The following is a 26,480-nucleotide window of genomic DNA, read 5'->3' on the forward strand; positions in this document are numbered from 1 at the left end:
GCCTCTCACAACTCCGTGACTGGAAACCTCCGAAACGCCTTCAATTCGGCGTACGATTCCATCACTTCCGCCTCCTCAGCCTTCTTCGAGGATTTCCGCAGGAACACTCGGGCCACCACCTTGGACACTCGCCTCCGAACCGCTCGGAACCGTTTGCCACTCTTGGTGGTCTTCTTCTCGTCGCTGACACTGTCGTCGGTGTTGCTGCACAGGGGCATTATCGAGCTATCCAGCGTGGCCAGATCTTCGAGCTCCTCCTCTGGTCGATCAACGTCGATGTCGCCTTCGGCGTAGCTGACGTGGGTCAGCGGGTTGAACAGTTCCCTCCGGTAGGCACGTTCCCGCAGCAGGGCCGCCTTCTTTTGCTCGTGCTGAGATTTGAGCAGCGACATGGCCAGCGGTGAAATTCCGGACGTGGACCGGGCCAGCCGCTTGGCCGAGCGAATCGAACGGCGCTGGGTCACGGCACGGCGGAGTGGCGATTGGCGGGAATCCATGGTTGAAGTTTTCTGTTCTGAGCTGAAGGAAGCTTGCTTGGGATGTTGCTTGCTGACTGTTCAAACAATGAATGATACCGTTCGACAGGATACGAAGGGTTTTTATACTAACGGTTCCCGATTGGATTTTGCCTGCGAAAAGGATACGAAACGGTTACCTGTCGTCCCAGAAAAAAAATAGTGCCTCATTATTTAGGTGGTTAGTTCCTGCATCCCACTCTCTCTCTTCTTCAATACCTCCCGGCAGGTAGGGTCGAGACTTTTGCTCGTTATGTGTGTTTTTACTTGTTGAAACTGGGCGTGACCCTATGTCAGCATAATCGTCAAGTATTTGGCTTCTTTATTGTTAAAGGACATTAATTTTGTCGCTATTGAAATCTGCAGCGACGGCGTCGTTTGTTTTCAAACATCTTGTGGATTTTTCATGAATGAAAATAAAATGGCTTTGTAAAAAACGGTTAGGCCGCGTGTTTTATGGTTTTCATAAAATCCAAACAAAATAATACCTGATATTTTTTTTGAAAACATCAACTTTAAACCCTAACGCACTTAATGTTTTTTTTTAATTAAAATTTTTACTATTTGTACAAACAATTGTTTAAAAATGTGCCTCATGAGAGACTTGATCTCTGCTTTCTTACTGTCTCTGAAACTAGTGTTAATTTTAATTGAAAGATTACATTTTTTGTAAATGGAACTTTTAGCTGAAGATAACTGCAGTTTGAACCAATTTCTAAATGATTTGTAAACAAAAAATATCCAAGCACAAAAGTATTTAGACTAAATATGTTTTTTTTTATTTTCAAACAAGGAAAAAAAAAAGAGGTTAGATCCTTAGCTCAGTCCAGGTCGTCTCCCTGGGTCTCACAATCCAAAGGTCGTCAGTTCAAACCCCGGGGTGGATGGAAGCTAAGGTGTAAAAAGAGGTTTGTAATTGCCTCAACAATCAACCCTAGTTTCGAGTAGGAATCTCACAATCAAGAACGCGTAGGCAATGCCGTAGAGAAAACAGCTTGAATTTGAATTTGGTGAATAAGCGATCGTAGAATCTACTTAATTTATTCCACAGACTCTTTTACTTTTATATCGTTGCCAAAATCCACGATTTTTTCTACAATGTGTTTGGTCATTATTGCTTTACGGCAATTCCAGCTCAAATCAGGTATTTTTCTGGTACTTTTGTTCCCGACCCTCTCCGATTTCAATGAAACTTTTTAGACATTTTCTCCTAGCCATTTTTGAGTATATGGAGCCAGTTGCACTCGATAATGGCATTTGAGAAGGGCGTAAAAATTTTCAATATTTTTGTATTTTGTAATTTAAATATTGCTGTATCTCGGAGCCGTTGCATCGTATCAAAAAGTGGTCAAAGACACACTTGTAGGAAATTAGACGAGCCTTTTTAAAAAAATTAAACTGAAAGAAAAATGCACGCCAATTCTATGAGATTTTTAAATTTTTAAGTTTAAATGTTAAATTTTAAGGTGATGTCATGATTTTTTTTCGCTCAAAATTTTTGTGAAAATAGCCCAAAATGTGACAAAAAGACTCACGAAAAATGCAGGATGATATGTCTCTCCTAAAAAATACAAAAATCATTTACTAAAACTGGTTTTTTGAAAAGTGGTCTAAACGTAAAAATTTTCAAAAACCGATAGTGGGAATCGATTCCCCAGACAAATTTACATTTTTAAAAATAAAAATGTTGAAAAAATAGTTTTTTTTTGTGGTTGAAAATAGAATATTTTTTCAGTGTGGTAGAAACCTGGATAGAAAATAAGCTTACGTTAATACTCAAACGAGTCAAATTAAAAAGATATCAAAGGCAAATTTATGGGAAATTGTCGAGACTGAAAAATCAAGTCTGTCATATAGAAATTGCCAAAAACCACCAAAAAACCTTGATTTTTGTATTTTGTTAAGGAGAGACCGACCATCCTGCATTTTTCGTGAGTCTTTTTGTCACGTTTTAGGCTATTTTCACAAAAATCTTGCACAAAAAAAATCGTGACATCACCTTAAAATTGAACTTTTAAACTTAAAAATTGAAAAATCTCATAGAATTGGCGTGCATTTTTCTTTCAGTGTATTTTTTTCAAAAAGCTCGTCTAATTTCCTACAAGTGTGTCTTTGACCACTTTTTGATACGATGCAACGGCTCCGAGATACAGCAATATTTAAATTACAAAATACAAAAATATTGAAAAATATTTGCAACGGCCTAACTAAGAGAAAAAAAATCTATAAAACAAATCTTGGAATTATGTGTCATTTTCTTATTCGAACTAATATGTTTTTTTAACTATTACTTTAATTTCAATTTGAAGCTAACATTTCAAAAAAGCACATAACGATAAAAAGTAAAGTATGCACCATAAAAATATGTTCAGACAATACTATCGATGGAATGCACATGGAATAATTCCCGTTGATGGCATGCACATGGAATTTCAATAAAACTTAAAAATTGATTTTTAATCGATGATTTTTATATTTGTATCCACTGACCTAGATAATTATGTTTTGTTATTGTTTTATTTAAAGTTTGTTTTGGCTATGTTTTGACAAACATGTTCTGCGAAAAAAAAACATAATGCGGTACTGGAAATCGAAATTTCACAAAAAAATATATTTTAAAACTGGTTTTATCATGCTGAAATTAATTAACCACCAGTTTAAGGGTGCACAGCAACGAAGGAAGTGGTTGTCTTATTATTCCAAAATTGTCAAACTTACGGACCCAATCCCGCAACAAAGCTCTGGTTGATGTGCACCGTTTTAAAATGTTAAGCTTGATTTTTCAAAAGTCAGCAATCAGCAGTCTGATCAATCAAGTCTAAAATGAAAATGTTGACATTTTTTCAGCATTATTATTATTTTTTTAGCATTGTCCTTTTTATTTTTAAACTGCACATAATTTAAAAAATATCGAATAAGTACGCCTTAAAATTTCAATAACCAAAGATCGGTGCACTTCATTATGAATATAATTAAATTCATAAAAGCAAATCTCAATTGCAAATTTCATTTGTTTTTAAAAATTCCTTCTTTTTTCAAAAAAAATCATATCTCCGGCCTAAGATTTTGCACCATTCTAAACTCAAGCGCAAAAGATAAAAGTGCGTACTTTGAGGATTAAGATTGTTAAGATCGTAGCAAATATTTTTTAAAGTTAATGTCCTTGGACTCTGACCAAAGTCATCACCAACATTCATTAAATTCATATTTTTTGTCTGCCATTGTCTACCAAACAGAACAAAAGCAAAGTTTTAGAATAAAATATGTATAAAATAATATGACGCTTATTTTGCATTTCAAAACAAGTTCAAAACAATGATAAAAAAAGTAACCTTAGGATGCACAGCATGGGACCATCCACAAACCACGATTGTCCACACTCCATACAAACACGTTTTTTTTTGTATGGACAAAGTTTCCCAAAAAACGTGGTTTATGGATGGTCCCTATTTGAAAATAGTCAAACTTACGGATCCAATCCTGCATGAATCGGATTGTAAAAATAGTCAAACTTTGCTGTAAATTATTTTGTAGACAGCATTTAGGGATTGAATGAAAAATTATACCGTAAAACGGGGTGCCTTTGATAGGTTTGCGATTTTTCCGCAAATTGAAGAGTACAATTAAAATACGTACGGAATGGTTTAGAATCATACTGTGGTAGAGAAATGTTCAAGTACCTCAAGAAGAACTTTTCATATAATTTTGAAAAGTTTGAAATGTTAATTAACTATAGTTAAGAAAATGATTGATGAAAGTCATTATTTTAAACTTTTCAAAAAGTCATAATTTTCCCAATGAACATGATTTTAAATCGGAAAACGGAATGCATTTTCGGATTCTTTGGATAATTTTCTACTAGGAAAAAGTTAAATAATTTTGTAAATAATAAATAATATGTATTTTTGAAACACAATTTAAAAAAAAACTGCAAATTTATAGGCAATTTTAGTTGAACAAATTTCCGGTAAGACGTGATAACTTTTGATTCGTGCTTCAAATTCAGTACAAAATGCAATATAAATCGATAATTTTGTAAACAAAACTAGTTTTAACAAATTTCAGGCAAAATTCTGACTTTTTAACTATTTTACCTAAAATTTATATGTATTTTGTTAAATAGCCTATAAACTTAGTGAACTCAATATAAACATTGATTTTTTTCCTTAAAAGCTATGTTTGCTACCTTAGTGATGGTACATTGACCGTACAAATAAAATTTGAACATCTTAAATATAATTTTAACAAGAAAAACTATGACTATCAATGTCACCCGGAATTTAAACTAAGAATTTTAAACGTAACTTTTTTTCTTAACACTATTGAATTTTTTTTTCCAAAATAGTGTATGGACTTTGTGTGGCCTATCCCAGTACATGTTCTAAAAATAATAATCTTGAGAAAAACCTTACCTGTTTGAAAATATACCAAAAACAAATTGTAATCCTATCAAAGTCACCCCGGTTTACGGTACCGGAAGTCCCCTTTTTTTTTGGAAGATACTTAAATGTGTGTAACAAAAATTTTAGTGCAAAAGCTCCAATTGACGTGCACTGTTAATTTACACTTAAAAGAAAATGATTGGGCAAGTTTTTAACAGAACTGATTTCTAAAGCTGAAAAGTTCTCTCCGATTCTTTTCTATTTTACATTTTATTCAAACCCATATCAAAACAAATTTTAACGGTTTTTGCCAACAGCCTAGCATTAAAAGCTTGCATTTCCCCTTCAAAAGTTCCTTAAAAAATCAAGAAGCAAAATATAAACTGTATCAAAATCTTGAAAATTTCGAGACATTGGCAAATACAGACGGGGACTGTTAAACCAAATTATCAAGTTTCGTGAAAATTCACGGGGCTCAGAATTTCATTTATCTTTTAATTCTAAGATCAATTATAATATAATAAAGTTTTTTTTTATCTTGAAAGAACCAAGTTTGGAACTTCTACTTTCTTTTGTAAGGCTACCTTCAAAATAAAATGGTGTATTGAAAATATGATTTTATTTTGTAAGTTGCAATGTTTTCTAAGAAAAGCTGACAAAATACTATCGATGCTTTAAATTGCTTGCTCATATTGCTTGATATTTTTATCACTACTCTAACGGAACTTCCAGTCTAATAATACGAATCTATGTCCTGTGATATATTTATTTAATGGTACTTTTTCAAAAAAAATCCATTATTCTATCTTTCAAAAAAAAAAAAAATATTTCACCCAGAAAAAAAATTGTGTTTTGTAGTAGAACAACTGCAATCATCCTACCCTTTGCATTTGTTGATACAGTCGACTCTCTGGTTGTCAATATCCAAGGGACCGTCGAGGAAGAGAATCATCAGTTTACAGAACGATGCAGAATGAAGACTCGATTGAAAATATTTTTTTCTTGATACCCAGCTATGGGAGAGAATCATGGCAAGATCCGGCAAACAAAAACAAACTAATGTCAAACACCTTTCAAAGCTTTGTTTGGCAAACAAAAATGTCTATGCAAGCCATGAGAATGTGAAATTATCGACAACTGGAAGAGGTTTTTAAAGCAAACAGAATCCAAGGGGCCGTCGAGGAAGAGATCCTGCAAGCAAGAGAAAATATCGACTGTAACATGGTGTTTTCGAAAATATTTTCTTTTTATTTGACTGAATCTTTCTAATTTCATTTGGTATGTTTTATTTTTAAATTTTCAAATAGTTTATATCACGCTTTTCAATTGAAAATTAAATAATTTACAAAAAAAAACCTTTGTAAGAAACATAGTTGAATGCTGTTAGTTTTATGGAAATTTGCAAATATCACAAACTTCACGTTTTCCGCGAAATCGTAAAATTTCACTAACGCACATTTACATGTTTTTTTTTTTGAAAATATTACATTGTAAAGCAAATTCAACTAAAAACTTTTCTTACTGAGATACTATTCTACTATCCAATTCATTAAAAAAAATGTAGGCATTCTAACCCCTGAAAAAATTTGAGATAGGCGCAACTGAAAAAGTTCGTTCTATTTAAAGATTGGTGTACTTAAAATTTTAATGCATCGAAAATTACATAAAATATATTTTTTAAAGTTAATACGATGAGCTTGGTGAAATTATTTTTAAAATAATAGTCTTAAAATTTATTTACTCACGCTATACACAAATGACGTTTCAATTTTTAGAGGATTTTAGATCTCCACTAATCTTGTTGGCTCATCGAAAAAGGGATTTTAGATGGTTGACAAGTTTCTTAGAGATATTGAAGATTTAGGTCGTTTAACAGATATGTAATATGTCATGCGGAAGCGGAATGCTGCCAAGCGGTCAGCAAATATCGAACCACGTGGTTTTTAGAAATGCCAAAAGTTACCTTCGTCGAGCGAAATCTTTCAAACAATTAAATTTCAACAGCTTTTCAAGCTGCCACCAAATTGGACCCTTATTTACATATTATATTAACCCCCTTCAAAACAACCTGTCCCCTAAGCCCCTCGAACGATTGTCACGCTCAATAATCTGCCCACTTGGCCCGGCTAGTCTGTTTGTTGCATCTAATTGCTCCTTTGTTGGAAGCCACTTGTGTCGAAACCAACCAACCAGACCGAACAAGTGCTGCCCCGAGCCGAATCTGGGAATTCCCCAGACCGCTCCGAATCCTTTACGGTTATAGTGCGGGAAATTCCGGCTTCTCCCGCCGCTCCTCTCCGAGGGCGCAACTTGATCCGATTTTGTGTCGAGGACTTAATGTCGGGATTTCCCCCGGGAAGGGTCTCCCGGTTTTACGATCCGCACGGAGACTTTGTTCAAACGAAAAAATTCTACCTCGGCGGGACGAGAGGAAGAGAGAGAGCCAGGTCATAAATTGGGGGAGGGCGTGGAAGAAATCAGTCTGCGGACTTGGGAACCAGGCTTGTGTTGGCTTTTTCTCGCTCATGTGAGGAAGATAAACAAAACACAAAAGTTGGGGCCGGCAACCGGGCCCCGGTTGGTCTTGTCGATTTTTTAAGCTTGATTGAACTCGTTCCGGAGGGAAAGACTACCTGCGACGAAAAGGGGAGTGTGACCAGTTTCGGAAAAATACGAAAACAGGTGGGTGCTTTTTTAAATGCTTTAGTAACTTCATTTATTTTCTGCCATTACAAAGGAAGTCAGTGTTCAATCAAACAACTCTCGGTGTATTATTCGCCAATAAATGCTAATAGTGGTGGTGTGCAGGACAAAACATAACCTAACATTACACTTCACTTCACTTGGGGTTTGTGTGTTTGTTCGTCCTCAACATACAATAATTCTTAAACATAGATTCAAGTTCGAAAAAAAAAACTTACGTTTTAAACCTACTTTTAAATGGCCATTTTTGTGTGCTTGTGCTCTCTCAGTGTGCGCTTCCGTTTTCAAAGCGAGTTGTGTCTCCTTTCTAACAGCTAGTACGGCGGTTTCAGTTTACTGGCTTTGTTTAACTATTTAGTTATATAAAATTATAAAAGTCTAACACCTGAAGAGATATTGTTTCTCAGCACTCTCTTTGTAGTCTTGCAGTAGAGCAATTCTCTAAGTTTTCGCAAATCGATATTTCATTGCATTTTTTTTCTTTGCTCGAAGTCCAAGTAGCAATTTTGCATCATTGATTCCTCCAAGTCTTCATATAAATTTAGAAGCTTTCCATTACAAAGTTGTTTGGAAAAAAAGCAATCCACTTTAACGATCCCCGGGTCTTTTGTGGGCTCTGTTGCAAGTTTCTGCTCATTTCTAGGCGTCCCTAGGTTATGTGTGGTGAGTCACCCAAAACCTCTTTTACGCAAATGGACCAACGTTTTACTGCCCCATCCGATAGAAGGCCAGGAGGATAAGGTGGGAATCGAACCCGCGCCCCACAGCAACTTAGGGATCGGCAGCCGAAGCCGCTTACCACCGCGCCACGAGAGACGAAAACTTTAAAAAAATATTTGTACCAGCCTAAACGAAGCAAAATTTTACTACATTTGTTACTTTCTTGAAAATATAAGAATTTTCATAAGATACCGTATTTTCGAAACTATCCGAATTTGCAATATGGGTTTAATACACAAAGTTTGATACGAAGAGAAATTTTGCATGCTTCATACATAAATTTAAATTTTGTATGCTTCATATAAAATTTTGCTTCGTTTGAGAAATACGGTATTTTGTAAAAAATAGTTAAAAATTTCTAATTAAGTAAAAACACATAAAATTTCGCTTCGTTTGATATCCATTTTGCAAATTAATTTTTTTTTGCAAATTTAGAAAATTTGAGTATTTTTGAAAAAAAATACGGTATTTTGCGAAATTTTAGCTGTCGAAAAAACTCTAATAAGATAAACAGCATACAAAATTTCGCTTCATTTGGCACCCATTTTCAAATTGTAAAAATTTGAGTATTTTAGAGAAAATACAGCATTTTGTATTTTTTTTTTAGTATTTTTCTAAAAACTTTAATAAAGTGTAAAAACCATACAAAATTTCGCTTCATTTAGTTCCCATATTGCAAATTATGAAAATTTGAATACTTTCGAAAAAATACGGTATTTTTTAACAATTTTAGGTAGTGAAAAGGTATACAAATTTCGTTTCGTTACTACATTTAAAAATAAATTTCTTTTTGAAAGCATTGAAACTTTAACATGATATGGTTTAATTAGAGATCCTAAATAGGGAGACTGGACGTAGTGAATTTGACGTACCCAAACAGACGCGAGTTTGACGTATCCAAACGAGCATTTGCCTTTACGCCCAGCAAAACATATTAGTGTTGCCAAGCTCAAAACATACGTTGCCAGATCGATTTAGCAAGCTTACACAGCTAAAAATGTAGTAATCCAGCTGCGTGTAAAAGGCCTGGGTGTAAAATAAATATTGCATTATTTTATGCAATGTTATGTGATTTTACACCCTGAAATATGTAGCCCATCAGTATAGGAAACCTACTTGACCGAAATGACAAGTTGATACAGTAGTTGTTCGGTAACTGGGCGTTGTTTAACTGGGCTGCTTTTTAACTGGGCGCTCGATAACTGGGCCGTAGCCCAGTTAAAAAGCAGACAAACGTCAAAAAACCAAAACAAATCGAAATCACCGAGGGGTTAATGGATGCAAAAATCATGGTCAACAATTAACAAACTTTTTTCAAACTTTTATGTTATTTTAAGTCACAATTAAAGAAATATGAAAAGTAATCATTGTAAATAAATTTTAGTTACTTTTATTTTTATATTTCATCAAATAAATATCATGCATCGGTAGTCCCCTCGTTATTTTTCGTTCAGCCCAGTTAGCGAACAGCATTCGATGACTGGGCTACGTTCTCAGCCCAGTTACCGAACAACTACTGTATATGTGTTTATCTATACATCATTTCATCGGTCCGATGGCCGAGTGGGCTAAGGCGCCAGTCCTTACGGTTGGTGTTGGGTTTGAATCCCGTCGGTTGCAACTTTTTTTTTGTATTTGCAAAAAATGTACATGCAGTGTGTAATATTAAGTGTTTATTTTGACGAAGGTGATGTGCATGCTTTTGCATGCGTTTTTACCATCGGATTTTTTGCTGTGTAGACCAGTCTCCCTATTTGGGGTCTCTAGGTTTAATAAGGTCGATTTTAGAAAGATTTAAAAATGAGTTATCGTCCAATATCGGCGTTTGGCAAACTATCAAACACAAAAAAGTGCGAGTTTGTTTGCCATAGTCTAATAGCTCCTTAAACAACCTTGAACAGAACACAAAATAAAAACACAGATTTGTTTGAAAAATAACTCATTCTGTTATCAAAAATTGTAACAAGAAAATAAAATAATTGCGATATGTTTTATGATACGGTAAATAATGGATTTTGATATTACTTTGTTTTTGTAAGTTTTTTTTTTTTATAAGGTGTTTGGTGCTCCCGAAAAATCTGGGGGAAAAAAATATTTTTTTCAAAAAACTTAAAAATTTTAAAGGAAACAGATATCTTATCAACTGAAAACTATTTTAAATGCATTTTCCCGCATTTTAAATCATATTTAGCATGTCTGAGATCCATAAAAAATATTTTCAATTTTTATGGAATTCCAATGTACAGCACCGCAAAAAGTTTTTTTTCGGCGAAAATATAAAATCTCTTTAATACTAATGATTGTAAAACAACTGGGCAGGTGTAAAATACATTTTAAAACACTTTTTCCATTCAAATGTTAATACCATGGCTTGTAATTTCATTTTTGCCTTCCTCACCTTACTGAGGAAAGGCTATAAAATCACTCGAAAAATGAACTTCTTAATTCGACCTCGTAGACCCACCTTCACGTATAACTATCGACTCAGAATCATGTTCTGAGCAAATGTCTGTGTGGATGTGTGTAGGTGGGTGGACAAAAAAATTGTCACTCGATTATCTCCGGACTGGATGAACGGATTTTGACCGTATTAGTCTCATTCGATCCGTCTTGGGGTCCCATAGGTCTCTATTTAAAATCAGCAAGTTTAGTTAAGTACTTCAAAAGTTATGCTAAAAAAACGATTTTGGCGTATGTCCGGAAGATTGTAAAAAGGGTGGTTTTTGCAAGAAACCCTATCATGTTATACATTTTCAGAAAGGTATTAAAAAGACCTTTCCAATGAGCCCAAAACATCAAGGATCTGACAACCCTATCAAAAGTTATTAGCACTTAAGTGTTATTTATATACTTTTTGGAGGCCGGATCTGAGATATTGTGATAAAAATATTGTCTGAATCTTCCATGTGAACTTTCGTTCGTTTTTTATCAGACCTTGCCGATGAGCCAGAAAATTGAAGGTATGCGAACCCTATCAAAAGAAATCAGTAATAAAATTGATTTGTTAAACATGTTAAGGGAATGTTGCTATTTTTACTAATGTATTGACTTTATGAATGTGAGGAAGGCACCAACCACCTAAAGGTGGATTAAGTATCGTTTTTATATTTTTTTGCCCCCCCCTCGACTTTGGCCAGAGTCGAGGGACATAAACTTTAAAAAATATTTGCAACGGACTAAGTTATTACATATTTTCGAATGCTGAACAAAATCAGTAACCAATGGGCTGCAGACAAACATTTTATAACACTTTAAAAAAACAGAAAGCAGACAGCTATTTAAGTGAGGCAAACAATAAAAATTAATTACCAAATCCCAAAGTCCAAGCAATATAAAATAATAATATATATTTCTCTATGGACACTTACACAAATTGTCTAACAAATTATTGATTTCCTTGGGGGGTTATATCAATAATTTAAAATAATCATCTTTAAATTTTCCAAATATTTATAAATGTTTTAGTTTTATTACCACATTTTAAGTCTAATTTTTCCCATAGTTTTAGCCAGATATATCGAAGCAAAAATAACAAAAAATAACAAATTTGGTTATGGAAAATTGGTCAAAATTTTCCCTATGGGAGTAAAATTTCAAAAATAAAATGTCATAACATATTTGGTTACATGAATAACGCTATAAATTGTTTTTTTATTTGCATGAAAGCCAAAATTTGCCGTGAGCGTCACTACGAAGCGACCGTCAGTTAACGCACACGAAGTTGCAACAAACGAAACCGAGCGCAGCACTCAAGCACTCGCCTGACAGTCCTCTCACCAGAGAGGAAAAAAAAGCGCACGTGGCTTTTTTTTCTCTCTGGTGAGAGGACTGTGTGAGTGACAACAAAGGCAAAATGTCAAAGTCAGGTTGACGTAGTGGAGATGAACGAAGCGCTCAGTTTTAGTCACCATTAGTTAAATGGTCAAACGCTCCGATCTGAAAGACGGTGAGATGAAGTGTCAATTAAAAAAAATGATATCTCAAAAGTTGCAATTTTTTAATGCAATTAATCATGAAAAGGAAGAAAAATTCGAACTTTTTGTAATCATAATAACCTAAAACTTTGTAGGAAACACCAAATCGATCAGAAAATTGTGAAAAGATTCTGTTAAAATATTGCTATCGTTTTTGTATGGAAAAATCAATGATACAATGATGGCTTCTTTGGACAAAACAAAATTGCATGTTTTTGCGAAAAACTTGAGAACTGCTCATCACTTTGATTTAAATGCTTTGTTGCTGGGATCTCTTTCATAAAGAGACATTTTCATTTAACACTAATGTCAGCTTGTTTTTTTTTTTTACAGTTTTACGGCGATATAGAAAAATGCAATTTTCAAACCTTACAAACTACTACCTAGCGGCGCGTAAGAGTGGTGGTGGTGGGAAGAAATCATATCACAAAACTAGAAAACTCGATACTAAAAGTAGGGGGTACTGGATAATGATTAGAGATAGATTTGATTCGATATTTCAAAACTTACCACGAGCAAAAATCTTAAACTTAGTAAAATGACGAGATCGGAAGTATGTTTACTTGTTGTATTTATCCTCTCTAAGACTGGGTAGTTTAATCATTGACTTGATACGTTTTTGTTTACTGAGATAACTGTGCGTTTTGCGTTCCGAAATCGTTTCATTTGTGCAAAGTAGGCTACTTTTCACTCGACTTATACGCTAAGAAACTACTACCGACAGTCTTGTTGTTGCGTTTGTTACAAAGAAAAAAACGTGCTTGTTTGTCTCGCGCGCGATCGCAGTAGGCTAAGGCACTCGTGCGGTGGTGGTGATCAGCATGTACCGCTGCAAACAAACCAAAACAAAATGACGCCACGATTCGAGAATAAATGCATGTGGCGTCGCGAAAATCGACGCTCTTTTCAAGCACGTGGAAGACTAGTTGCAGTCTGTGGGTGTTTTTTTGGGGTGGCTTACAGCTAGTAAAATGGTTAAAAATGCAGTTATTTTGAGAAATCTAGTCGCGTCGCCTACTGCGAGCCGTTGTGCGTGCCGACGACGATGGTCGCAGGCGCGACGCCGCCGTCTTTGTTCGGTGAGATCAGTTGGTGGAACTTGGCCTGCTGGCTGTGCAGTTCCTTTTGCATGTTGAGATGCTGGTGCAGCTGGATGGCGCTCAGTACGGCCGACTCGATCTTGTTCGGCTGCTGCGGCGGGTGTTGTTCGATGACAAAGTTCAGCGGGTAACCTCCGGCGACGGCGCCGTTGTCCACCTTGGCCGTGTACGACTCGTGGGTGGTTTTGAGGTGGTTTTTCATCTTGTCCGGCCGGCTGAACTCTTTGTTGCACACCGGGCACGGGAAAACCTTCCGCTGGGCGCCCTCGTGGTACAGGAAGGCGTGCCGCTGGAAGCTGTACTTGTTCTTGAACGTTTTCTGGACGCTTTCTTTGGCGCACTCCATGCACTGGTAAACGCCGTCGGTGATTTGCGCGTACCGGAACAGGTTCAACCCGCGGACGGACATCTCCGTCAGCGCTTCCGCCTGGTCGTCCGGCGAGAGATTCTTCCTGCGGGCGCGACGCCGAGACGGTTGCTTCGCGTGCGGAGTCCCGTCGAACGAGTCCTGTGACGGCGTGCGGCCCGAGGACAGCGGAGTCTCGGGCGAACACAACTCCTGGTCCTCCGGGTCGCTACCGATGGTGACGTTACCGTTGCCGTTCTGCTGAATCAGTCGCATCTTGGCCTGGTGCAGGTTCTGGAGATGTTGCTGCTGCAGTTGGTGCAAGAAGAGCTGCTGTTGCTGTTTTGTTTGGTCCTGACTTTCCGGTTGCTCCACGATCGAGCAGTCCTCCTCTGGTGCGGGTTCAAACTTGGGCATGATGAACTCCAGCTCCGAGTCCGAGTCCTCCTCGTCTTCGGCGTCGTCGTCGTCGATGGCCTCGACCTCGTCCGTAGTGATGTCCATCGGAGTGATCGTCGCGGTCGGTGGTGAAGGTGGATTGGGGATCGTTTGGGCGGGCTTGCTGAACTGCGGGATGATGGTGATTTCCGGTTTGTCGGCGAGGGCTGAAACAATAATAACGGATTTTTAGTTTTTCTTCTTCTTTAAAAGCCGGTTTGATTTGCACGCTAATTATTGCAAGTTATCTAAATATTACGCTATTTTTATTTAAATTACCGAACTAAATATTTTAAGAAATTATGAATTGCTTATGTACCTTGAAATTTGAGAACATACAAATTAAAGAATTTTAAGAATCAAACAATAGTAGAGTTAAGGGGTTACATACATATAAAAAATCAAAAAATTGCATATTACAGTAAATTTGTTGAATCCACTAAAAAGATGATTTGCAATCACTCCTGAAAGTTTCATGAAGATATTACATGATCAAACTGAGTTAAAGATGATTTTAAGCTCATCATTTTGCCGTGCGCGAAGCGGACTGTCTAACTCTCTGAATGTTTTTCTCGAAACACCGAGTTGATTTACGGGTGCCACGAAATCTCGAGGTGGGATGAACCAAATTGTCGGAAATTCGGGGTGTAGACTCTCAAGACATATTCCGTGTGCATGACTAAGTCCGATTTTGAAATTTTGCTTTTTTTAAATAATTTAAAAATCAAAAATTGACGATTTTTCATATGAAAAAAACAAAAAATTTTTTTTTGAAAATCGGCCTTCATCATGCACACAGGACCGATTTGGTCATGGCAGTGTTGAGATATCGTGGCATCCGTTTTTTGAATCTGCTAACTTCAAATAGATATATCTCGGCTATGATACATTCAAATGCCTTAATTTTTTTTTTGATTATAGATGAAAATGTATATATTTTACTGCCCTGAAAACAGATTCGAAATAAAATTAAGTGTGTGCTCACACCAACCTCTGATTTTTTTGTCGATTAACCCCTTAAAGAAATTATTACTCAAAGAATGTATGCCAAGAAAAAGAATTTTAGAGCTGAAATTGAAAAATTTTATGGTGTTGGAAATTCGAATTCGATATTCGAGCATTGTAAAATTATATTATATTTTTTCGATATTCACCTCAGTATTCAAAATTCTCTCTTGAAATTGTATGTTTTCAAAATTTGTAATTTAAGAGTTCCAGAAATATTATATTTCGAATTTAGGAAATGGTGAGTTTCAGAATCCGGGAAATGAAAATTTTTAAATCGAGGTGCTTAGGCATGTGAGAATTAAAGAAGCTTAAAATTTCCACAAAGCTTGGTTTTTCTTATTTCATTTTTGTTTTTGCTTATGAATAAAAAAAATAATAGGGCTGCACAATTTAAAATTTCAGAGCCAAAAAAGAAGCAGGCTATAATTTGGTTTTGTATATTTGTAATTTTCTATTCGTAGTTAATTTGAAGTTTAAAATTTTTGAAATTTCAATGAGAAAAATCTTTTCTTTATTTTTGTTTATTTTTTTATTTTTGTTTTTTTTTTTAAGTATTGTGGATTCAAATAATTAGAAGTTTTTTTTGTTAAATTTTGATTTTAGAACTCAAAGCTCCAGAACATAAAAAAAAAATTACTAAAATTGTTAGATTTAAATTCTGAAAATCTGAGATTTTTTAAATTGTGAAATTAATACATTTTGAAGAAGAGGAATAAAAAGATAAGCTCTTTAAAATTTTAAAATTTAAGATTCTAAAACTTATTATTTTTTTGGCATGAAATTCTAAAATATTTTAATTTGATAGTGAAGTTAACGATTTTAGAACTCTTATATTTTGTTTAAATGTTTTATTTTAGACTAGATAAATGAAGAAGAAATTGTTAGTTTCAGAATATCACATATGTAAATTTCTAAATTTTCAAATTTCGGAACAGATTTTTTTACATCATAAAACATTAAATTATAGAATTGTAGACTTTTGTTTTTAGAATTTCGAAGTTTTGTAATTGTGAATTCACAAATATTATTAAGGTTTATGAGCAATTTAAGAGTTTGATTTTCTTATTTTTCTAAATTTAGAAATTTTTATAATTACATTTTTTTGTAGATCCAGAGTTTGTAGATAATCGTAATATTGTTGAGTTTTGGAGCTCGGCAATTTAAAATTTTTGAGGATTTTGCAAATTTTAGAATTTCAGGTTTTTAGCAATTTAGAATTTAGAAAAAATATTTCCTTATTATATTTTTTTCTATTTTTTTAAATTGAAAATTTTTAAAAGCAAGAATTTTTTGAAATTAACAATTACAAAAATTAAGTTGAAGATTGTGTAGATTTAGAAATCAAGAATTTACGAACCTAATTTTAGAAGTTTTTACGTTTCTAAAATATCAATTAAATGCAAAACAAATGTTACTTTTAAAATGTTAAATTTCATTTAAGAATTCTATAATCTTAAAAATCATAAAAAAATGATTTGCTAATTTTTAAACTGGGTGCTGAATAGTGGTTCGCGAAACGGCCTCAATTTTGAACTGTCAAAATGGAACCAATTTACTGTTCGCTAAACGTAGAGAGTATTGTTATCGAACTTTTTTTTTCAAGAATAAAAAATGTGTGGCTTTTGAGGACCTGGAGTTGCAGTCAAGTAATCTTAAGAAAGTTGAAGGCGAGATCGTCATTTTTTTATAATTATGAATGGAAGTTGTTAATGGTTGATGCGGTTGTATCCATCCAGAACTGTTTTATTGAAAATCTTCTCTGTTTGTTGAATCAGCTTCGCTATAATTAGCGATGTTTTTTCGCTGGACCAGGAAAAGCTTCAGGATTCCAAAATCAGCTTGGGAATTTATCCACGGCATCGCAAAATGACACTCTCGCCGCAGTTCTTCGTCATCCGTTAAAACAAAAAACCTCTTCAAACTTTAAAAGACACACAATTTTCCAATCAAAAATGACAAAAACTATACAAAATGAAACATACACTACTGATAATAAAAAAAACTCATTTACCAGTAAGAAAAAAGACATGATTGTGCTTCAACAGACTCCTACTTTGTAGATGTAAACAAAGTGGGATCATTCTAAAATCACGTTACGCATTCTCTATATTCATCACCCAGTTTTTAAAGTATTATTAAATATAAAGTTTTCAAGAATTTACCATGATTTTTTTTATAAATTTTTGGTAATTTGTGGTTTTAAACTGTTTTAAAACTTATGAATCGAAATTTAGAAAAATAAGCATTTATTATTTCAACATTTTCTTGAAATAAAATCTAATTTTTCAAATATTGTCCTTAAGCATGTTTTTAATTATTAGAATTTTAAAACTTGAAAATGTTTAATTTTGAGGAATTAAATATTGAAAGTTCATCAGAATTTGAGATTTTTTTTCTGGATTTGAAAAATAAAGAAAGTTTTTTTTTATTCCAGGTAATTTTTAAAGATTTAGATTTCACAATTGTTGTGTTCACTAAACAGATCTGTATTTTTTATGTTTTCTTGAGGAGTGTCACGAAAACAATGTTCACCCTTTTTTGACAGTAGTTCTGACCAGGTCCGGGGAGTCTACATTTCAAAGCAGGTTTGATTCTGTTTCGGAACTTTGTCTGAATGAAAAAAATAAAAGTCTTGTTATTTTTTTGTACATATACATTTTTCTCTTTATTGAAGGGTTGCATTTTTGCATTTATATTTACTCCTTTTAAATATATGCTTTGTGTAGGGGGTGTGTGTGTTTGCGTGTAATTATGCGTTGATATATTAATAATTATAAAATATAATATTTTACCATGTATATATTCGATAAAGAATACAAAAATGATTAATAATTATGCTACGATTAAAACATAGTAATTACTTGTTGCTTTTTCTTCCTCTCAATTGTCACTTTTTTTCTTGTTTTTGTCTTGTTGTAGATCAGTAGAAACAATAGTAGTGTGTGTGTTAAACGCTAGCAGTCAAGCAGGCTGTGCCAGGTTGTGCAGAGAGTACGTTACGTTACTAGGGGTGCACAGGTGAAAAGCTACTAAACTACAAGAATAAAAACAAATTGGTTGCATTAAAAAAATATTTTGCATTTTTTTGTTTGATAAAAATTCAACTAACTGCTTCTCGCACACTGTTCCTACGGCCTAGCTCTGCTAAAAAAAACAAACTGTGTGAGCTGTGTGTTAGTGTGTGAAAGGCTCTTAAACGTTAAAATTGCACTATCTACCTTTGCATGACGTTGGTTAAAATTAACTTGATTAGTGCGGAGGTGTGAGGATCGGTGCTCGTGAAAAATAAGAGCAAAATATTATTATCGTATTGCAGTACTGTTTCTGTTTTTTTACTCCACTAGTAAACTCCAATCGAATAAATATGTACAGAGGTGTGCTTATGTGTTTGTGTAAGTGTGATCTAATAGGAGAAGTAATAACCAAAAAAAAAATACAACAGGTATTTAAAACACGACATTTAAAACCACCTAACCTAAGTTTACTTAAAATACATAATTTTTGATTATTTAAATATATATATTTGATTGTTTTCGCGCCAAAGTCTCCACTTTAAAAGGGGATCCGTCAACTTTATGAATCTGTGTGAATTCGCGCTTTGTTAAAACAAGAAAACAAACTAGCTCTCTACGTGTGTGTTTGTGGTGTATAAATATTACTAGCTAAAGACCTACTACACTTACTTCCACTAATAAATTGCCCTTAGACACTAGAATTATTTCTCGTGTTTGTGTTTTGCCGTTACACTCGCTTACTTGTTAGTGGTTCTGGTTTAAAGTCGTTTTAAAATGTTTTTGCGGTAAAATATAGACTCTTTTTTTTTTGCTTTTATTTTTTAAACTTTTTGCTGTTGTCGATTTAACTACTATCTCAGACTTTGAATTTTTATAATGTAATTTTTTATTATTTTATTAATTTTTCGCTTTTTGCCCCTTTGCTGAATCTGAGAAAAGTGGGCGTCCCAAAAAGTATTGGAGAAATATGGTTGAGAAGAAGCTAAAAGTCAAGGTTGTTAACAATTATTTGATTGGGAGTTTAACATGATATTATCGTCATCGTCATCTATCACCGAACACTTCATCGGCAAAACAAATTTTTCAGAGTAAATTTTCAATTTGAGAGACAAATCCATTTTTCAAAGCTCTGATTTGGCCGAAGTATAAAAACATTCACAAAATTTATCAGTTTTCAAAATTTATCATATTTTGAAAAAATGCAATATGTACTAAAATAAATTTATGATTGCAAAATATTAAAAAATATATCTTCTTGAAAACTGTTTTAAATGCATAAATATTAAATTCGAAAGTTCTTCAAAAAATATACATTTTTCAAGAGAAATGTTTCTTTAATTGCCAAAAAAAAAACAAATGCTAATGTAAAAAAAGTCGGTTTCAAAAAAAAATAAAATGTTTACTGTCATTAAAATGTCAGTAGTCAAAATATCGGACCATTTTTATTAAATTATGCAAAATACAGTTCGCTAAACTTTTTTATTTAAATTTTCACTGCATTTTTAAAGGGTGTTTAAAAAAAAGTTTATTTATTATGAACATCTCAACTCACAGCTCTAAATACTTTGTGTCTGTGGTTTTAGTTCGCAGTTTTTTGGTCAAACGAGGGTGATTTTTTAGCAGATTTCAAGGAATTCGATGACATTTGAGAACAAAAATAATCAAACATGTTTTAAATAAACGTTTTTACACGTCCAATTTGACAAGTTTGTTGGTTGACAAAAACTAATTTGGAAAAAATAACATAATAAAACTGATGAGATTTATAAAATTTTCTGAAATCTGATAAAGGACGTAACCATTTTTAAAATTTTTCAATGAAGACGTATAACAAAATTTTAAAAATCACAAAATACAGTTTGAAAAAAAAAATTAAATGGTAAATGTGAGTTTCACAGAAATACAGTTTGCTTTGCAGATTGCAGATTGCAGATAAAAATAAATCATTAAATAGTTATCTCAAAATACGAAACTTATATTTTATGGTTATAATAGTAGACAAAAATAGGATGAAATTTTGAAATGGTTTTTTCTAATAAAACTGATAATTATTTTTTTCACAAGCCTGATGATATTTTTTACATGTTATGAATAGAAAAAAAAAGTTTTCAAAACACAGATTTTAAATACAAAAATAAACATAAAGTTTAAAGAGTGAGAAGGCAACTTTAAGCAAATTTTGATGAACCTGTATTTAAAAAAAAACTTTGTTTTTACAAAACTGATGACAAGAAATTTTGAAAATAATTTTGGAAATTTGCAATCTATTATCTATAAGATGAAATTTTTTTAAAACTGATATTTTTGTACTTTACTTCTAGTTTAAAAAAATATTTGTTTTGAAATTTCAGAGTGAGCAAAACATTCAATTAAAGGAACATCACAAAAGATACAGACGAAAATAACTTGGAAATAACATTTTTTGACATTGAACAAAAACCTAGGAAGGTCAGTTCTTGTAACTGCAAGATCAATGTTTGAAAAATAACTTAAGATGTTATTAATCTGTTATTTCAATTATTAAAATCAATAACAATAAAATCAAAATTAACAAATAACAAAACTTGCTATAAATAACATAAAATGTTATTGGCCAAGTATTGACAAATTTCAACCGCTTTCAACCAATATCAGACCAATTAAAATTTTTGTTGTGATAATATAAACTGTTATTAAACACTAACGCAAAAATTAATTATTCAAAAGGTTTAAATAACTATTTCTGTTATTTTAACAGCATGGGTTATTACAGTGACATGAATATTGTAATAACCGTCTGCCCTGGGAATCGATAACGATGACGACAATATGAAGCTTAATTTTATCGTTATCGTTGACCGATTTATTCACTCTTCAATAATTTCAACCATTAACAACCTTTTAATTTTTTTTCTAAGTGTGTTCAACAACACAAAGCGAACTTAAAGAAAAAAAAAGCTTCGAAAACGATTTTTTTTAAGGGTAAGTAATAGTACTTTCTCTCGACTAAAAAAGTAACATCATCACAGAATTTCCTAATGCTTCGCGAGACGCGCGTGTGTTTTCTGTGGTTGGTTTTAGTACGTTTGGATTTCGAGGGCGAAATACTTTGATTAAACAAGAAGGTTAGTTGGGGAAAGGGGGAGGAAAACATAACAAAATTGTAGATTTGATGATTTCGACTAAGAACTAATTAAATATTTTTGTTTTCGCTTGCTGTTTCGATTATTTTAGTTTTTTTATTGTACTACTTTTATGCTGCTTGTTTTTAGCATTGTTTAACTTTCTCTAAGTGGGAAGACTTGCGTGAAGTTGGTTGTTTCAACGCACATTTCAGTACGTGTTTTGTGGGTGATTTTGTGAGGGGGTGAATTTCTAGCATTGTTTCGTGAGGTTTATTACAAAAAAAGAAGAAAAAATATTACAAACAGTACATTTTTTTGTTAAATTAATGTAAGAGCCTTGTTTCTTGGGTTTATCAACTTTTGTCCTACCGTAGTACTTACTATGTTTGCGTTTGATGCATTCACATGTGTTCGTGTGTTTCTCTCTGTGTGTTTGTGTGTTCTGTACAATTCCAATTACATTAAAATTACAAATACCCTTTAGAAGGAATGATTAACGATCTCGGTCTGCGCGAAGAAAAATAATAAATCAATTAAATAAACAACAAAAACATAAAATAAAAACTAAAAAGAAAAAAACAGTTATTGCAGCTCGCTTCCTCTCTCTCGTTCTGCGTGATCCCACGTCATTTGTGCGCCATCCGACAGACTTTAGTGTTAGTAGCCTCTTGTTGTGTGTGTGTGTGTGTGATTGTGTGTGCGGAGGGGAAGAAGGGTTTCAAACGGTGGCCGTGGCCGTCGCTCCGCTGTTGGTCAGCGTCGTCGAGCTGGGCGAGGTGGCCGTGCTGGACGAGGTCGGGGAGGAGGGCCGCGATGACGACGAGGTCGGTTTCTCCTGGAACTCTTTCTTGATGGTGATGGTGCCGGATGGGGAGGAGGTCGGGGCGGCGGCGGAGGACGGGGAGGACGCCCCGATCGGGGGGAATACTATCCGGATGCCGCCGCCGGGAGAGTTTGCGGCGGAGGAGGTGGAATTCTTTGGCTGGAGACCTACGGCGTTGGCGACGGCGTTGATGAGCGCGGCGCTGGTGGGGAAGGTCAGGGCGGCGGACGAGGGCACCGGTGTCGTGGACCCGTTCGTGCTGCTGTTGCTGTTGGTGTTGACGTTGCAGGGCGCGGCTTCCGAACCACCGGACGAGGCGTGCTGCGCGTACTCCGTCTTGTGGATGATCTTGACGTGGGCCGTCATGTTGTCCTTGCGGGTAAACTCCTTGAAGCAGTACGGGCACGGGTAGACCTTGACGTTGCGCTTGTGCGACGTCACGTAGTGCCGGCAGAAGTTGCTGATGTGGGTGTAGACCCGCGAGCATACCTTACAACGGTACACGTGGTCACCCTCTTTGGTACAGAAATCCCGCACGCTGCCCTCGGTATCTTCAATCACAGTGTACTTGTGGGTGCGGCCACTGCCCCCCTCGCTGCCGGAACCGGCGTCCCCACCGTCTCCTCCTCCTCCTCGGACGCGACCCTTCGTCGACGGCGAGTTCGAGTTGGAGCGCGTGTTGGGCGAGTTCATCACGTTGTTCGAGAACATCTCGTACATGTCGGACGTGTTCAGCCCCGACAGGACGTTCGAGATTTGCAGGCCACTGCTGCCGGAGCCAGCGCCGCCGCTGGTCGAGATCAAGCTTTCGTTCAGGTTGTTGTTGAGGTTGTTCAGGATGGTCTGCGTCGCAGTGATCCCGTTCCCCTTGCCCATCAGTCGGGGCCGTTTGTGTAGCTTTGGTAGAGATTTGGGGCTGAACAGACCGGCTGCAGCCGCGGCCGCCGCAGCCGCTGCCGACGAGAGCGGCGCCAACTTGGGCAGCTGCTGGTTCAGCAGCGACATCGTCGGCACCACGTTGATCAACGGCATCCGGCCCGTACTCCCCGCAACCGGGGGCGTGCCCGGTTTCGCCTGCAGCGGCGGCGGAAAACTGTTCGACGTCGAATCTGCCCGCTCGCCCGACTCCGCCTTCGGGTCGTACTTGAACTCAACCGGCTCGTCGTACTCGTCCAGCTGCATCAGCGGTTCCATGTAGCTCGAGTTGAGCTCGCGCTCCTCGTCCGAATCTTCCGCGCCATTCTCGCCGTCCTCGTCCTCGTCGTCGAGCGCTACGTCGTCCTCGTTGAACGAATCTTTGGAATCTACAACGAAAAAAAACAAGCAAAAACGGGACTTTGATTCAACGCTCTTCCGGGGGGGTTAAGTTTGAAAACATGTATAAATTCCATTTTCCCAGGCCGCACTTCAGTAAAAATTAATGAGATATTTGCATTTAAAAGTAAACTTCCGCTAGGAAGGGCTTTTTGTTTGCTTCCAACACCAACAAGTAAAATTATTAGACACAGTGTTTTTTTTGTTTTTCATTGTAAATATATGTACAAAATGTGAGCTGAGCTTAGAACTAGACGCTAATATCCGTTGGTTTGGTTGCGCGAAGAGTGACTACTACTGATTTTTCAGGAAAAGCTAAGAGGGATCACTTCCAGAGGCGTTTACAGATGTGGTGGTGGTGGTGGTGGTGTGGTTGTTCTTTGGGCTAGGATGTAGTAATTGCTTTCAAATTTTGAAGATGTTTGAGATGTGGAGTTGGTAATTGATATTTTGCCAAAGCCATCTTAAAAGACTAAAACTGGCAACAATGCATTTAAATTAGTAAAAATAACTGGCAGCACTGCACTTGTCATAGCCGAAGCATGCCTCTTTTCTAGGTTCTGTTTTAAACAGTTTATTGAACCAAAACAAACTGATTTTTTTAAATGTTAAACTGAAAGAGCTATTACACTGTGGCAAACAAACAAACTCGCATTTTTTCACGTTTTACAGTTTGACAAACACGCAAATTTGTTTTTGCAGACAAATGTTGGCGAACAAACAACGCAGACAAACTGTCAAAATTTGCGAGTTTGTTTGTTTGCCGCAGTCTAATGCCTCCTTGAGATGCTGCGAAACTAATCCAGCAAAAAAAATATAGAAACAATAGTGACATTTCTTTTGCTCGATGTTTACCATTTTTGACAGATTGGTACTTTTAAAAGATTTTCTGATCTCAAAGCAAATACTTGAAAAATACAAAAAAAATATCATAATCTAAAGTTAGAGGATTCATTTTTTCAAATTTTCAAAAAATTCTTGATAAAATCGCAAAGATACTACTGATATACCAAAGCTTTGAAATTCTCTTTAGCAAACTTGTATGCAAGTTCTGTAAAGAAGAACATATATTTGGAAAATTCGATGTTTTTCTTCAGAAAATCAACAAACTTTTTTGCAATTTTTGACAAAATGGAAGAAAAATGTTCCAGCAAGGTTATGATATTTTTAAAAATATAAATGTATTTACATAACTCAATATCTCAAATATCAACATTTCAAAGCGGTGTGACCATTTGAAACAAATTTTGTTTGGATTCAGCGGAAATATAACCCAGATTTCAGATTTCGTTGACTATTACACATTACATTTTATTCATTTAACACCAAAGCTCTCAAGCTGGAGATAATGGGGAAAGTTCCATACAATTTGTATCAAAAACATTTTCTTTTATAAAATTTGACTAACGTCCACTGTTGTTCCAGTTCCCTATCGTATACTTCAAAAGAAAAAAGTTCCTGGAAAACTTTTTGACAAACACGGAATCATTCAAAACTGGTTTTTCACATATTTGCACACAAAGTTCTTCTCAGTATAATACCACCTTGAGGCACAAATTATGTCAACAACAACAACAACAAAAACAAATGGACGGTTTAATTCTTATTGGGTTTGAAAGAGAAGTGAAACTTTCTGTGAATATGAGATTTTTCTCTCCAATAAGATTGGATTGTGGCTTAAAGGAGGTATAAGACTATGACGAACAAACAAACTCGCACTTTTTGACAGTTTGTCTCCATTTGTTTGCTTTCGTGTTTACCAAACGGTCAAACACGAATGAATGCGAGTTGGTTTGTCACAGTCTAATACCTCCTTGAGAAGTACATGTAAAAAATATGTACGATCGGCCTGTACGAGGTTTGATTGTAGCAAAATTTTGTTAAATATTAATAACAAAAATTTGCGTTAAAACAAAACCTTCATTCTTTTCAACTCCACAAAATCCGTTTTTTGTTTTGAAAACGGTAGCTTGATTTTAAATCATCAACACGTTTTGTTGAATCACAAATGCATAATTATTCTGTGATAAAGCACACACACATCCAAAATCACTCATATTTTGTCAAATCTCATATTCAGAAATCTAGCAAAACAATGAAAAAAGGCCGTTGTGGGTTTGTAAACAAAGAGTGTGCCCTGCTCATGCTAGAGGATGTTTATATCTGACATGAAGGGGATACACTTTTTGTTTACAACAACAAACTTTTTGCATTGTTTTGCTAGAAATGAATTAGTTAAGCAAATGTCAGATTTCGACAAACGTCAAGGCATATAAATTAGAGAAGGTAAGATGGGGTTTTAAGCTGTCAAAAAAAGGTTGTTATCAAAACCAGAATTTAAATGGAGATTTTAAAGAAAAGAAATGAGTTTTTTTACCAATAAATCAGGTTTCAAGTTTTTATGCTAACTGATTTGTGACAGCTGGAAAAACTATCTCATCTTATTTAAACTATATGCCTTGATAAATTAGTTAAATTTATTCACTTTCTCATAACTGCATGACTTGGAATCGATGATCAGTGATTTTAGATGTCACAAAAATCGAATCGGCCAGGCCTACTGTCATAAGTTTACCGCAGAGATAATTCATTGAACTAGCAACTTCGCGTGTAAAATTTTCCGAATTGAAACAAAAATTCAACAGATTTTTTTTCATAATTCCAAAAGAAAAAAGGGTAATTCTGTACATTTTCCAACCGTCACCTCAAACTCCTCCAACGTTCGAAATCACATCTTTTTATACAACACATCCTAACCCACAACGACACCACTTCCCTTCCCGGCGGGAGTATTTTTTTCCTTTTGTTTTTTCTTTTTTTTTTTTAGTGAAATTTGTATGTAGCATTCCTCTTATTAATTTTCGACTGCGGCTGCGGCGCTTGGGAAGCCGGAAACTCACCTCATTGAGTTTTGTTCCGTAACCGTTCCGGGCATGAGTAAGCAACAAGAGATTCGACAAATCTTTCACACTGACTGATTGACTGACGCTGCCCTACGATTATTGGTATACAATTGTAACTTTTTACAAAACACAATCA

At 35.1% G+C, this 26,480-nt stretch overlaps 1 protein-coding gene across 3 annotated transcripts in view; it reads right to left on the reverse strand.

The window, feature by feature from the left end:
• Positions 1–12,520: 12,520 nt before the first annotated feature.
• Positions 12,521–26,480, reverse strand: part of LOC120413783 (protein tramtrack, beta isoform) — a 43,842-nt gene continuing 29,882 nt past the window's right edge. For 2 of the 3 annotated variants that reach the window (XM_039574731.2, XM_039574739.2), the window contains exon 4: positions 17,827–23,431. In XM_039574731.2, the coding sequence (XP_039430665.1) occupies positions 22,023–23,431 (1,409 nt within the window). In that variant the 3' untranslated portion in view covers positions 17,827–22,022. Of the gene's footprint in view, positions 14,346–17,826; positions 23,432–26,480 lie in introns of those variants that run through there. The other variant, XM_052709584.1, reaches the window with a different exon arrangement.

Source organism: Culex pipiens, chromosome 3 (genome assembly GCF_016801865.2).
Source record: "Culex pipiens pallens isolate TS chromosome 3, TS_CPP_V2, whole genome shotgun sequence".
Classification (NCBI taxonomy): Eukaryota; Metazoa; Arthropoda; class Insecta; order Diptera; family Culicidae; genus Culex; species Culex pipiens.